This window comes from Nyctibius grandis, chromosome 1, assembly GCF_013368605.1.
Source record: "Nyctibius grandis isolate bNycGra1 chromosome 1, bNycGra1.pri, whole genome shotgun sequence".
In the NCBI taxonomy this organism is placed as follows: Eukaryota; Metazoa; Chordata; class Aves; order Nyctibiiformes; family Nyctibiidae; genus Nyctibius; species Nyctibius grandis.
The window spans coordinates 97,636,433-97,651,199 of NC_090658.1; the positions used below are offsets into that span (position 1 = coordinate 97,636,433).

A 14,767-nucleotide genomic window follows, 5' to 3' on the forward strand; every position below is an offset into this window, starting at 1 on the left:
GGATGCTGACAGTAGTCTGGAATTCTTCTGGATGACGAAAAATGGAAGAAAAGGGTATCTGCTGATGATAGGTCTTTGCATTAAATAAGCACACTATTTTATTATCATCAAGGCAAGTTGGAGTTTCAGTCATGGACTGAAATCTCACCAAGTTAGGCACTGTACAAACACAAAAAGAAACTCCAGACTCCACTGAACTTGTAATTTAAAGACAAGGCAAGAAAACAGGCAGATAAACAAATAAGAAACAGTGACTACATTTATACCAGTGTATTAGGCAGTGCCAAGTGGATGGTCTTTCTTGCTCTGTCATTAGAGTAGCCCCTGGTACAGTTGTGCCCTGGGTCAGTTAGCACTCTCCTGTTTATTACTAGGCAGGAGACAGGCCATGAATAAATCCTAATAGACAGCTTCCATGCACCCTTTCTCTGATGAATGCAAGAGCTTCATCATGCACCGTGTTTTGTTACTTGGCCAAGATGTCAAAGAACGGCTGTTTAATTTACTAGCACAGTAAACATAGCAAATGAGACCGTATGAGATGTGCACATTTGAAAATGTAACTCTCGTGCTTGGTATCACGGGTGAAACGGAGACCAGAAACAACTTCAGTGACTGCAAAGTGTAGGTGAGGAGTCCCTGATTGTGAAGATCATACATTGTACAGAAGGAGAAAGAAGGAAGGAAGCAAGCATTAGAGCAATGCAAAGACACATGAGCAAAGATGGGAAAACAGTTTTCAGGGGGATGTTCAGAATAGAGAGGAACAGGATGAAACCATGCATATTTAGCCACAGGAAAGACAGACATTTCATAATTATTAATCTTCTTTCTGACACAATCAAGTTTTTCCTAGAGGCCACTTAGCACACTGATTTTAAAAAGCTCAAACAGGCCAGCCTGTCTACTCAAAGCTGTGTTGAAAGAAAGAAACTGGAATGGTGCCTGTGTATCACAGTAATTAAGTGCATTAGTCTAAGCAAAACTAGGTATCAAAGGTATCGGAGAAATATTAACCCAAAATACTAACCAATAATACTCAGTACTGTATGGTATAACCCCAATGTTTGGACTCGATATGATTTAGGATGATCAGAATGAATACACTGAATCCCTGTAACTGAGAAAAGGAAACAGAATGAACTTTTTCAGAAAATAACAGAATCAGATGTTTGTTTGTTCCTAGCTAACTCTATAATTAACTAAAATTAACTCTAAAATTAATAGAAGTGTATTTATTATTCTATAATAAGCCTATAATAAATTTACCTTTTTCTTTCAAAGGCTTTCGTTTTTCAGCCAAAGGGAGGCACCTTCCCCATACAGGTGGAAAAAAGCAAAAGGTTTGGATTTCAGTCCCAAGACCTAAACTCACCCTTCAAAACGCTGCACAGACCATCCACAGTTGTGCAGCTTTACCAAACACAGTTTGGTTCATCCTTTACAGTTCACCTTTTCCTCTAAGCTCTCAGATAAAAAGAATAACAGTAGATGCTGAGTAGCAGTTCACAGAATCACAGAATCAACCAGGTTGGAAGAGACCTCATGGATCATCGAGTCCAGCCGTTGCCCTGGCACCACCCTGTCAACTAGACCATGGCACTAAGTGCCATGTCCGGTCTTTTCTTAAACACATCCAGAGATGGTGACTCCACCACCTCCCTGGGCAGCCCATTCCAATGTCTAATAACCCTTTCTGAAAAGAAATTCTTCCTAATGTCCAACCTGAACCTCCCCTGGCGAAGCTTGAGGCTGTGTCCTCTTGTCCTATCGCTAGTTGCCCAGGAGAAGAGGCCAACTCCCACTTAACTCACATAACTTTTATGGTATACAAAAAATATATGCATATACACAACACTCAATAGTAGGACAGAGTGGGGGAAAGGATCATCCTCTGGCTATAACACCTTGCCATGTTTTATGCTAGCTGAGTTTTAACTCCAGTTCACTGCACAGCTGCATTGTGAAAATTGCTCAGCAGCTAAAATTAGGGCGTTTTTCACAAGCTCTCAGCTCCCTCTGAGACCCTTAAAAAGTGCTCCATGACCCACACTTCCCATGCTCTTCTCACACCTGCTACCTCCAGTGGTCTCTGTATGGAAAAAACCTGACTGCTGAATATTCTTGAGAATTGGTCTTTCATGGAGAAACCTAGAGAAGTCCTGGGTTTCTCTACTGGTCCAAACACTCTCATAGCTCCTGAAATTAAAGCTACCGTACTTGTCAGGTCTTAAGTCTCTTTGAACATATGATCCTAATCCCTCCATGCTTTAGTATCCCCCTTTTTGTAATGACAATACTCATCTTACTATTGGACAAATTACTATTAGGACAAATTCGTCGCTATTTTATGAATTAGATGTGCAGGAGAAAGGTAAGCAACGAAGAACAAACGATTAATAAAATAATGGACATATGAAAAATCAAGCAACAGAGAAGACAGAGTATGTTAAAAGTAATGTAACATAATGCCTTGCCAACTGCCAGAGGTGTAAGAAAGAACGCAAGATTTAACAGTCTGTGACATCCTTTTCTTCCATGCTTCTTGATAAGTCAAAATGTACATTTCTTTTTTCCTTTTTAAAAAACAAATTGTTATTACATAAATTTGTACTGGAAATGACAAATGTCTTTACTTAACGGGTGACAAAAAAGGATAAGCTACAGTCAGGAGTACTGTGGATTTAGCCCCAGATTTTCCCACCTTGGCCCAGAGCCTGCCACAGGAACAGCAGCAATACTTCTAACATACAGCAATTTCAGTGCAGGCGATGAAGAAATTGATTTTTATTTCCAAGAATCCTCCATTTCAACTGAGTAAGAAATTATGATTACAGTTTTCCTTAACTTTGCTTACCTATCCTCAGAGTTGACACGGTTTCTGGCACCGAACTTCAACCTCCCTAGCAGTAACTTAACCCTCCAGGGGAAAAGAGAAGCATTCACTCAATCTCTTTCCCCATCCAGCTTCTTCTCTCCCATTTAAAGCCCAGTCATTTCTCCACACCTTTTTTTTTTTTTTCTTTCTTTCTCTTCTAGTCCATTCAACCCCAATCTATCCCACCTTTCCTTACATATCATGTTTATAGACCTCGGTCAATCTCGCTGCTCTTCTGCGAACTCCCTCCAGCACTTTCACAACCTTCTTAAGGTAAACTAGAAAAAGGCCTTTATTAGGATTTTAAAGGAGAATTCAGCCACATATCTTCTGTGACATCCCCATTTATATGGTTATATATCTTAGCGAAGTGTTGGATTTCTTGGCAACAGTATGACTTTTCCCCCACTCATGCTCAGCTTATTTTATTTGCATATGCATGTATGAACTTTACATAATTCCATATACACAAAACAGATTTCTTACTCCCCAATGCTAATTTAACAAGCACTTATTTCAACTCCATAAGCACTGTAAATAATTTCAGCTACTCAAAAGCACTGAATATTGAAAGCATTGAATAATGTTAGCACTGACCTAAATTCTGAAACTAGAGCCATTTTAAATTATATTTTCATTAAAATCTGAATCAGAAGTAGATCTAAATTATTGCACAAGGGCTAGAAGATAAATTGGAACTAATTTCTAAGAACTGACAATCTTCCTAGCAAAGATATTTTATTTTACAGTAAATTAAAGCTCAGTCACATTTTTAAACTAATTCGGCTCTTTTTAAAACTCCATGCCCAACTCTCCATGTGAACAGATGTTAAAATATGCTAGCAGATGTTACAGTAGAACTTGACTTGCCTACACTCTAGATTTAAAATATCTCAGCGAAAAGCTTAGCTAACATTTAAAACCAGCCTCCTCTTCTCTATAGCCTTTTCCTGATGTTTTCTTTTGATCCAGTTATACACCCTGCTGCACGCATGTGGTTTCTCTCTTAGCCCACAAGCTACCTTCTTTGCCAACAATGCTACAGCACTTGGAAGAAATCACTGGGGCAGGGGTTTAATTTGTGGTCTCCTTGCACCGGGAGCACCCCCAAGCATGAGAGCCCAAAGCAGCACTCAAAACACCAGAGGAGGACGGACGAAGGGGTCAGAATCCTCTCCTCCTGGAGCTGAGCCAGCACCGATACATTCGTCTGCAAGCCACGGCATCTCTTTCTCCTTCTGACCTCCAGGTCCTCCCCTCCCGGTCACAACCCCACTGCCTCACACCTGCGCATACACCAAGATCCCTGCCCCCAACATTTTCTAACCAGAAGGGTAATGTCACAAGAATGAAACGAAATTGGGTCCCTCTGTTACTCCTGGTACCATAAGAAAGGCATTATGAATGAAACAAACACATCTCTGAAAGTAACTGGAATGTCATTTCAGGAGGTTTTTTCCAAACAAGACTCCAACTCTATCATGTTCTCCTCACTCCCAATTAAATCCATTAGCAAGGATACAAAGTGAATTTTATTTAGCTTTTTACCATTTTGCTGACAATATGCTAGTATTAGGCATATTTTCAAGCCTAAACAGTGTGAACAAAATACACACTTAGGCAAATACGAACAACGAGTGTGCAAAATGTAAAACCATTAGCACATCTATTTACATAAAAGTACATGAGCAGCTTTCAGTACCTCCTCACATTGTTCCAATTTCCAACACTATTTTATCTTCCAGTTTCAAAGACTGCATGACAGAAGTGTAGAATATCTCTTGTATCTATCATGGGATAAAAGAAGTTAGGTACAACCTCATCTGGACACAAATCTACCAGTTCTACATAAATTCTTGGTTTTAAACTTTAAAGAAAATATTTTTTCTCAAACTTACTCCAAATCTAATCGGTATGCTTCATTGGATGGCAGTAGGCAGAAGCTGTTCTCAGTTTTAAAATGAGGTCTGTATTTCATTTGTAATAGTCTGGTTTACATTATTCTAGCAAGTCTTTGAAGCGAGTATGAATGCAATTTATGCTTTCTAAGATGACTCCTTTTGCCTTGCCAGGACAGTGTTGTCACTGGAAGCTCAGTCCACCTAATATTCAACTATTATGTATTTCAGAATAGGAGTCCTATAACCTGTATTAATAATAGGATGAAAATGATGATCAGCAATCAGTAATAGCGTCCTGTAAAGGGTGCAGATTTTTTTTTAAAAGAAATTTGAGATGACCTTTTTGGACACCACTAAACAATTCTTTCTCTAGATTTACTCCAACATGGGAACAACTCGACATAAATCTTGTGCTCCTTCTCCAAAGAGGCAAAATCCCAGTGGACTGCAAAAGACATTTATTTTTTGTAAAGAAAGTATCTCCAGTGCTTGTGAATTATTTTGTTAGTAATTTTGAAGAAATACATATTAAATGGTTACAGTAAATAGCACAGGATGTACGAGCTAAATTAGCTTGCTTTGTATTTAAGCATATCACTTTTAGAAGGTGTTTTGTGCTCAGAAGACAGGGTAATGCAATCCTAAACAGTGTTTCTAGGAAACGCAAATGTTAAAAAGTAGCTTTTGCACACTTTCTACTTTATATGTCATTTTTGGCTATTGATTCTCAACACAGTCTTATCCACTCTACCTATACCTTACATCTCTATGGGGCACCATTTTCTTTTAAACATGTTAGCTGTTTTCCATAGCAAGCTTCTATTTTAGTTGTTCAATATAGATCTGAAAATAGCACTTCTTTATTACTCAGTTGCTGATTGTTTTATATGGGCACTCATCAAACGTGAACATTAATTTTAAGATCTTGATTCTTCTTGGTGAGGCTGTTCAAAGTTAAAAATTTTATTTGCAATAATTCTATCTTTCTAGCTCCATTTCTACTACTTTGGCACCAGATTTCTGATTGAGCTGATATTTAGATAAGAGAGGATGGATTCCAGACCCTCCTGGTTTTATAAACTAAAGTGCTACAACTAGGGACTGTGCAGTATCTCTCCCAAATTACAAGCAAAGCACTAAAAAAATGGTGGGTGATATTCTGTTCGTAACGATGCTGCTAAATGGCAAAGACCTCAGTTATAATAGGGGCATTTTTTTAATTATTTGTATCAATTTTTTAACACTACACTCTTTTACTGTGGCATTTTTTCTTTTAAAATATTGAAGAATTTCTAAAATATTTTCTTAGGTAATAAAATTTCCTGCCTTTCCATCTATTCTTACGAAATACTGTAGATTTTTTCCAGTACTGATGAAAATTTAATTCTAAAAATAATTGGATACTTTACTACCAAAAATGCTTCTGCTTTCTCATTCGTATTCACATCTCCTAACTCTTTTTCTGTACTATACCCCCAGCTTCAAAGGCTTTCCACTTCTTTTCCCATGACAAGGATTGTAAAAATCATATCAAGATCAGGCAAAAAAAAATTAACAGCTACATCTCACAGCTATTAAATTAATAAATATATTTCTGTAATTAATGTATTGCATACCCCCCTACACACATACATATCCATATATAGACTTATATATGTATGTGTATATATATATTCTGATTAATAACATGGTGCTAGCTTACGGACAAGTAGAGATAAGGTCTCAAGGAATGCTCAACAATGTTAACCAAGTATTGAGTTGGCAGTGGTCAGACAGGTCCCCAACATAATCCTACTTATAATTTTTATTCAAATACAGTGAAGTAGCACTGTGATACGATACAGACCAAGGCCTCCACTCTCTAAAGGAGAAGTCTAAATATCTGTCTCAGAGGTAACAAAGAACTTCATTCAGTTATCAAGAACATAAGCATTTAGCGACAACCCTTTGGGATTCATAACACCAAAGGAAAAAAGTCCAGCCCTTAATGGTTTAACAATACAACAGGAAATTGGTCAAAAGCTGAGATCAGTGTCATAAGCTTGAAAGCAACCATCAAAAGGTTTTACTTACAAACGACCATTATAGAGCAAACTATTTCAACATATTGATATCAGTATCCATGACTTTCAGCATGGACTTGACTTTCACATCAATGACCTTCCAGTTTACAATGATACCCCTCACTGAATATGGGAAACCCTTTCCACTTCATAAGCAACCTCAAATTGATGCACATAAATGAAAGCAAATAACAAAGATGTAAAGGAAATGCTATATTACAGACTGCTACTACCAACAGAGGAAGTCAGGGAAAATGACTTAAATCCAGATGTCAGAATAAAACATCGCCACAAAATAAGGGAAAGAGATGTGTTCTCTTAGAAAGACAGAATAGTAGAGACTGGAAGGGATGTCTGTAGGTCCCTCGTTCAAACTCCCTTGCCCAAAAGCAGGGTCAGCTAGAGCAGATTGCTCAGGGCCTTCTCCATTTGGGTTTTTAGCACAATGTCTCTGTGCATTACATTCCAGTGTTTGACAACTCCCACAGTCAAAAAAGTGAGGGTTTTTTATGTCTAAATGGAATCTGGATTAAGATTTCAGGGCCATGATTGTCTGGATTAAGATTTCAGGGCCATGATCATCATCACAGAATCACAGAATCACAGAATGTTAGGGATTGGAAGGGACCTCGAAAGATCATCTAGTCCAATCCCCCTGCCGGGGCAGGATTGCCTAGACCATATCACACAGGAACGCGTCCAGGCGGGTTTTGAATGTCTCCAGAGAAGGAGACTCCACAACCTCTCTGGGCAGCCTGTTCCAGTGTTCGGTCACCCTCACCGTAAAGAAGTTTTTCCTCAAATTTAAGTGGAACCTCCTGTGTTCCAGCTTGCACCCATTGCCCCTTGTCCTGTCAAGGGATGTCACTGAGAAGAGCCTGGCTCCATCCTCTTGACACTTGCCCTTTACATATTTAGAAACATTAATGAGGTCACCCCTCAGTCTCCTCTTCTCTAAGCTAAAGAGACATAGCTCCCTCAGCCTCTCCTCATAAGGGAGATGTTCCACTCCCTTAATCATCTTCGTGGCTCTGCGCTGGACTCCCTCTAGCAGTTCCCTGTCCTTCTTGAACCGAGGGGCCCAGAACTGGACACAATATTCCAGATGCGGCCTCACCAGGGCAGAGTAGAGGGGGAGGAGAACCTCTCTTGACCTGCTGACCACACCCCTTCTAATACACCCCAGGATGCCATTGGCCTTCTTGGCCACAAGGGCACACTGCTGGCTCATGGTCATCCTGCTGTCCACTAGGACCCCCAGGTCCCTTTCCCCTACGCTGCTCTCCAACAGGTCTGTCCCCAACTTGTACTGGTACATGGGGTTGTTCTTGCCCAGATGCAGGACTCTACACTTGCCCTTGTTATATTTCATTAAATTTCTCCCCGCCCAACTCTCCAGCCTGTCCAGGCTCTCTGAATGGCTGCGCAGCCTTCTGGCGCGTCAGCCACTCCTCCCAGTTTTGTGTCATCAGCGAACTTGCTGACAGCGCACTCTAATCCCTCATCCAAGTCATTAATGAATATATTGAATAGAACTGGTCCCAGAACCGACCCTTGCGGGACTCCGCTAGACACAGGCCTCCAACTGGACTCTGTCCCATTGACCACCACTCTCTGGCTTCTTTCCTTCAGCCAGTTCACAATCCACCTCACTACCCGATCGTCCAGACCACACTTCCTCAGTTTAGCTGCGAGGATGCTGTGGGAGACCGTGTCAAACGCTTTACTGAAATCGAGATAGACCACATCCACAGCTTTACCATCATCTATCCACTGGGTAACATCCTCATAAAAGGCTATCAAGTTGGTTGAGCATGACTTCCCGTTGGTGAAGCCATGCTGAGTGCCCCTAATGATCCCCCTATCCTTGATGTGCCTAGAGACAGCACCAAGAACAAGTTGTTCCATCACCTTTCCGGGGATGGAGGTGAGGCTGACCGGTCTATAGTTACCCGGGTCCTCCTTCTTGCCCTTTTTGAAGACTGGAGTGACATTCGCTTTCCTCCAGTCCTCAGGCACCTCTCCCTCCTTAAAAATGAGCAGAAAAGCAAGCTTCCATATTTTGAATGGAAAAGTTCATGCTTAGAAAGTTAAAACAAGCAGCTATTGAGATGGGATAAGAGAGAAATGTTGTTTCTTTTTATATGTATACCTGGAGCTTTAGGGGATGTCAGGACACCACAACATCAAAGACAGACAAACAGGTTAGCATATATGAATCAAAGACATGTCAGGAAACAGTGCCAGGAACTAAAAGGCAATGCAGACAAGCTGTTGGCATTTTGAGTATGAACACCAACAGAAAACTTTCAAGTTACAAACACAGATAATTAAACTAAAGAGCTAAAAGCTACTTCCAAAGACACAAAACCCCTTCAGCTCACTGTAGTGTCACTTAAAGACAAATTAGGGTTATAAGACACTTGGTAGGTCCTACCACAGTCTTTTCTGATGATGCTTATTTTATCTGTTCACCATTCATGAATTAGATTAACTTCTTCAGCCAGAAAAAGGCTTTGTTTAAAAGCACACAGTGTACTACACTTACTCCTTACTGCTGAGTGTTACCATCAACAGATGAAAGCAAACTGAAATAACAGATTTTAAATATACTTGTAAGCTTGGGAGCAAATTCATCTAGACAAGAAGTTAGGCAATTCTCATTTCTTTCCTATGTAACACTCTCCTTGCCCCATATCCTGTCCTTGTGAACTATGAACTCTGGCAGATCCCTGGTATTTTATTAAATGTAATAAAATTTTGCATATCTTAAGACTGAGGTGTCAGTAAGGTTCTGATGCTTTATAATGGTCTTCTCAGATTGTTACTGAACTCACTTCCCATTTCAATTCATTCACAGAAAATTATTCTGCATACAGAGAAAAGGATGAAGCAATGACCAAAGGAGTACAGATACCATCGAGAGAATAAACTAGAACCCTTAAATTCTGTCAGTTCTAGGTGAAAGAGGGAAGAGAATGAGAAAGAAACTCATCAGTTGATGCTACCTATAACCACGTCATCTAAGAATGCAAAAGGAAACATTGCAAACCAAATGTAAACAGGTATAAGACACTTCTCAGTTGGAAAAAAAAAAAAAGGGGAGGAAAAACAAAGATGTATGTTTAAAAAAGAGGCAAAAGAGAGAGAAAAATACAGATTATTTTTTTCCCCAAAGCATGGCCATGTGCATAATATACATAAAGGTCCTTACCTTTTTCACTGACACTTTCACTTTCTATCTCCACATCTTCACAGCTAGTATATTCTGGTGTTGATGCCCCTTCTTCCTCTGAGCTACTAACTGACATCTGCCTTTTCTTTCCGCCTCTTTTTGCTCTATGAGGCTTTGGAGGGGACGGCCGCACTGATTCCGACTGGTCAGAGCTAAGGGAATCATTCCTTAGCATGGTCTCCATTTTCTCCCGCTTTGCTTTTCGCATGAGAATAGCAGAGCTAGGATCAAGGCGGCTCTGTTTTTTAAAGGAATCGTGGTTCTTGTGTTCTACGTGTTCTATAGGAACTGGACTATGCCTGGGAGTCGGTGTGCTATGATTAGTTAATTGTTTAGAAACAGAAATTCTTACATCACCTGTTCTGTCTATAGAGTACGACCTCTGAGTTTCCACAAGAGATTTTCTGTCCTGAGTTCCCTGTAATTGTGAGCGTTTTCCTAATTTATTCTCAGGTACCTCCGCTTCCTCCATTTCTGTATGTGGCAAAGCTACATCACTGTGTCTCCTCTCGTGCCGTGCTTTAGAAACTTTCGCATGCATGCGCATCTGCTGTTCCTCAGGATGTGGTTTTACAGGATATCTTGCCAGATTGGGGTCACTCCTGTAACGGGTATGATATTCATCTTCCTTCCTCTGTTTTTCATCATCAGGCACTTTGCCTTCCTCAAGTTTCTCTGGCACGTCTGGGTAGTCCTGTGACTTGCCTTTCTCCAGCCTTCTGCCCTCATGTCGTTCTTTACGTTCCCTGTCATCTGCTGGTCCTTCTTTTTGAAGTGAGGATTTTGGCACACGCTTACGCTCGCTCTTTAAACCTTTGCCATTCTGGTCTGAAACCAATATTGTCTTCTTCCTACAATGAAAAGGAGTACAATAATTTGAGGAATTGAATGCAAAATAAAAATACTTGTGTACGCTGTTATGTTAGATAGTTTATAAACCACGATAAGCTATGGCAAAACATATAGAAAGGCAGTGGATCCATTAACATGAATTAAATCTATTAATCCTTCCAGCGGTACTTTTATTTTCCAATAGCAAACAACGTCCAAAGTCCACAAAAACACAAATTACGGATGGTCCAATTAATGAGTAAAATCACAAAGAATATTAACATGGATAAATGCAGATAAAAATAATTTACGCACATAGATAGGAAGACTCAAAGTCGTCTTGGTTGTAACTGCAGCACTATGGCGTAGTATTGGAGTATGTTCTCCATTTTTCTGCAGCAGTCATGAGGGTTACAGACTAACCACATATACACAATTCACATCAAGTGCCCTGACAATATAAACACCACCAAATAGAGTGTCTCCCACAATGACATTACAGAAATAATTAATATGGATATAGAATCATATCATAGCACCATAGAATAGTTTGGGTTGGAAGGGACCTTTAAAGGTCATCTAGTCCAACCCGCTGCAGTGTGCAGGGCCATCTTCAACTAGATCAGGTTGCTCAGAGCCCCGTCCAACCTGACCTTGAATGTTTCCAGGGATGGGGCATCTACCACCTCTCTGGGCAACCTGTTTCACCACCCTCACTGTAAAAAATTTCTTCCTTATATCTAGTCTAAAACTACCCTCTTTTAGTCTAAAAAATAATAATAATATAAATAAAAAACTATTCACTTATTTATAATTAAAAATACTAATGATATTAAAAATGCAAAAGAGAATATATCCAGAAACAATAATATTTGACCTAGTTTGCTTTATCTTATTAAAACTCTAAAAAAGAAGTGCCCATTTCATAAGCACACAAAGAAAAGCAAATTGACTTCTTGAGATAAATTAATGTCATTCCTTTCTCTAGTAATAAAAGAGAATGAAAAATTTAATTTATTTCTCTACACAGCCAAAGTACAAAACAATGAACAATGAACAATGAAGCTGCCTGAAAATTATGGTCTCTCCTCTTTCATCTTCTGCTTTGGGAGAATAAGCAAACTGTAGAATCATAAAATCCCCTTATACTGCATATTTTTATGTCTCTCATCATTCCAATTGCCCTTTTGTTTACCAGTTCACATATGAATCCAACACTTTTGAAGAAGACTGAACACAGCTATATGCTGTATTTTAGATTCTTCTGCACCAGGAAAAAGTCACCAGGACTTTGTTTTGTGGCATTGAATCTTCCCTTCCAAAATTTATATGTCTTCAGATTACATATCACAGATTTTCACAGATGCATCCAACAGGACAGGCAAAGTTGGATATGATCCAAGTTAAGCTCCTGTCTCCTTTTTCTCCATCTCCCGTTCCTCCTGAGTTTTTGGCAAGAAATCGGACCTGCGCTTACCATAGATGCTCTCCATTCAGAACTCTTGGATTTCATTTGAAAGTCTTAGAGACAAGTAGAGAACATGACTATTCTATAATTAATATAACCATCTCACTTTTGGACAGCAAAACAGAAACAGAAAGCATTCTGCTGCCCTAAAATTGTCCTTCAGCTGAGTGACGTCTGCTTTGGGGGCCTTCCCAGTGCTGGGGGAAAAAGTCAACAGAATCAGGGGAGGGCACCATGTGTTCATTTATATCACATATACATAACACTAACCTGAGTTTTAGTACAGTTAAACCCAGACGGACGTCACCCACACAGTAAGTTACTAGCCACTGTTCATCATCCATTTTCAGCTTCAACAGCTATTAAAAAAAAATCATCAACCATTCTGGCCAAGGGAGAATCTTTTATGGCAGACTCTTGTTTTGTTCCCACAGGCTCCCTCAACTGCTCTGCCCTCTGCCAGGCAGCAGCCAAAAGAACACCAACTGCTTCATCAAATCATCTTGATTTGCTGCTGCTTAACCCATTCATCACAGTGCATGCAGCTCAGGAATTTACTAATTTACTAACTTAAAATATAATAGTTTGCTTCCGGTTGGCTTTATTCTTGCATACAATTTGCTCTGAATTCAAGATGGTACTGTTGCTGTTCTTCATGAATTTACATCAATGATTGTATTATTTTTATTAAGAAAACAAAAACTATTAAAAGACCTCATTTACACCTGCAAATAATACAATCATTGATAAAAAGATAACACATAAGGATATCTGACAGAACTCCACAGGGTGAGATTTTTGCTTGTTTGGGGTTTTTTTGGGGAGGTGTTGTTTTTTTAAATTCTAGTACATTATTACATCAAGTTAAAGGCTTGCTCTTTGTTTAATAACTTTAAAATACCTGCCAAATTTAAAATGTAAAAGTAACATACAATTCTATATTAAAGGTGTACACCAAAATGCATTAAAGTACATGGAAATATCCCTAAAATACAATTTTTTTTTTTTCCTCATTCTGTTGCACAGACCAAATCAGACAATGTATTTGATAGTGAACCTTTCCGGTCAGTAAATCAATTCATTCTTTGCTTTTCCACAGTTTTAGACACACACAAGGCCCAGCTGACAGCCTTGTGTAATATTACTGAACTAGCATTTACAATTGTGAGGCTCTATCAAGACAGAAGGCATTACCTCTCTCTTGGAGGTTCACTTCTAGACCTTGATGAAACTTGCTTTTGGTCCAAGCCCATAGCTGGCTGCGATACTTCAGCTCCTTTCCTGCGGTCGGACTGCACACTGGAAGAAGAGATCTCCTGTGATGAGGCAGTTGCTGTACTTAAGGGAGTCTGTGATCTCGATCGCTCTTGAAGTCTTGCTTTCTTTTCTCTCGGTGCATCTGAGCTTCCAGCAGTCGCTGTATCACTCAGTGCTCCGTCCTGGCTGGGTGAGGGCTGTGGTCCACTTCCGAAAAACCACGCTCCGGATTTCGTTAGGATTTCTTGTTGCTTTCGACATAAATTGCATACCCACATAACCTAGTTGAAGACAACAAGAAGAGTCAGTGCAGCTAGCCCTCAGACCCTGAAACGCATGCTCACTATCACAGAGCAGGTATGATCTCTCACTCTCCTCTAAACTGGTGAGGTTGGTGCTCATGACAGGACCCAGAACATGCTTCTCCAAGCACGACTTCACTGGCTAGAGCCAAGCATCCTACAGGCACATGCTATGCGAGCTTCTCCAAAATATGCTGTCAATATACATCAGTCCTACCTGTAGCAATCTCCCCTCAGCCCAGCCCTAGCTCTCTTCTGAATAAACACCAACAACACGACCAATGCTCGTTGCTGGTGCTGATGCAGTTGGGGGTGGGTGGGTTGGGTTGTTTTCGTTGGTGTGGATTGCTTGTCAGGACAAGCCTACCAGGGGGACTTGTACCTTGGGTGGCAGACTCTTGCCCAGCTAACTTCCAACCTCCGTCACCACAGAAAACTGACACGCTATTTCCCTTTAATCAATTTTTCTCATGTAACATAACTCAACATTATCCTGCAAATAAATTCAGCATCTACCGTGCATGGTTTTAGCTACATCCACAACAACTACTTACCAGAGATGTAAGGCAAGACCTAAAGAAACCTACTAATAGAGAACTAAATGCACCAATGAAAAGAATGAAAAAGTACTATATTTTGTACTATTTGGACATGATCATTTACCATGTCTTTGAGTTATAGCTGTAAATAATAAATAAATAAACTAAACATGTATCCCTGGCAACCACAATTAAGCTGCGTAGACAAACGGTGCTTCTTAGCTTGTTTTTTTTTGTTTGGTTTTTTTTTTTTAATTCCAGATACAGATAAACAGGACCACACACTGTAAAGC

At 39.8% G+C, this 14,767-nt stretch overlaps 1 protein-coding gene across 5 annotated transcripts in view; it reads right to left on the reverse strand.

Annotated features, from left to right (window-relative positions):
* The window catches only part of RIMS1 (regulating synaptic membrane exocytosis 1), a 364,447-nt gene that overhangs the window by 182,091 nt on the left and 167,589 nt on the right, over nucleotides 1–14,767 (reverse strand). For all 5 annotated transcript variants that reach the window (XM_068425045.1, XM_068425021.1, XM_068425036.1 and 2 more), the window contains 2 exons: nucleotides 13,571–13,914; nucleotides 10,057–10,928 (listed from right to left, as the gene is read on the reverse strand). In XM_068425045.1, coding sequence (XP_068281146.1) covers nucleotides 10,057–10,928; nucleotides 13,571–13,914 — 1,216 coding nt within the window. The remainder of the gene's footprint in view (nucleotides 1–10,056; nucleotides 10,929–13,570; nucleotides 13,915–14,767) is intronic.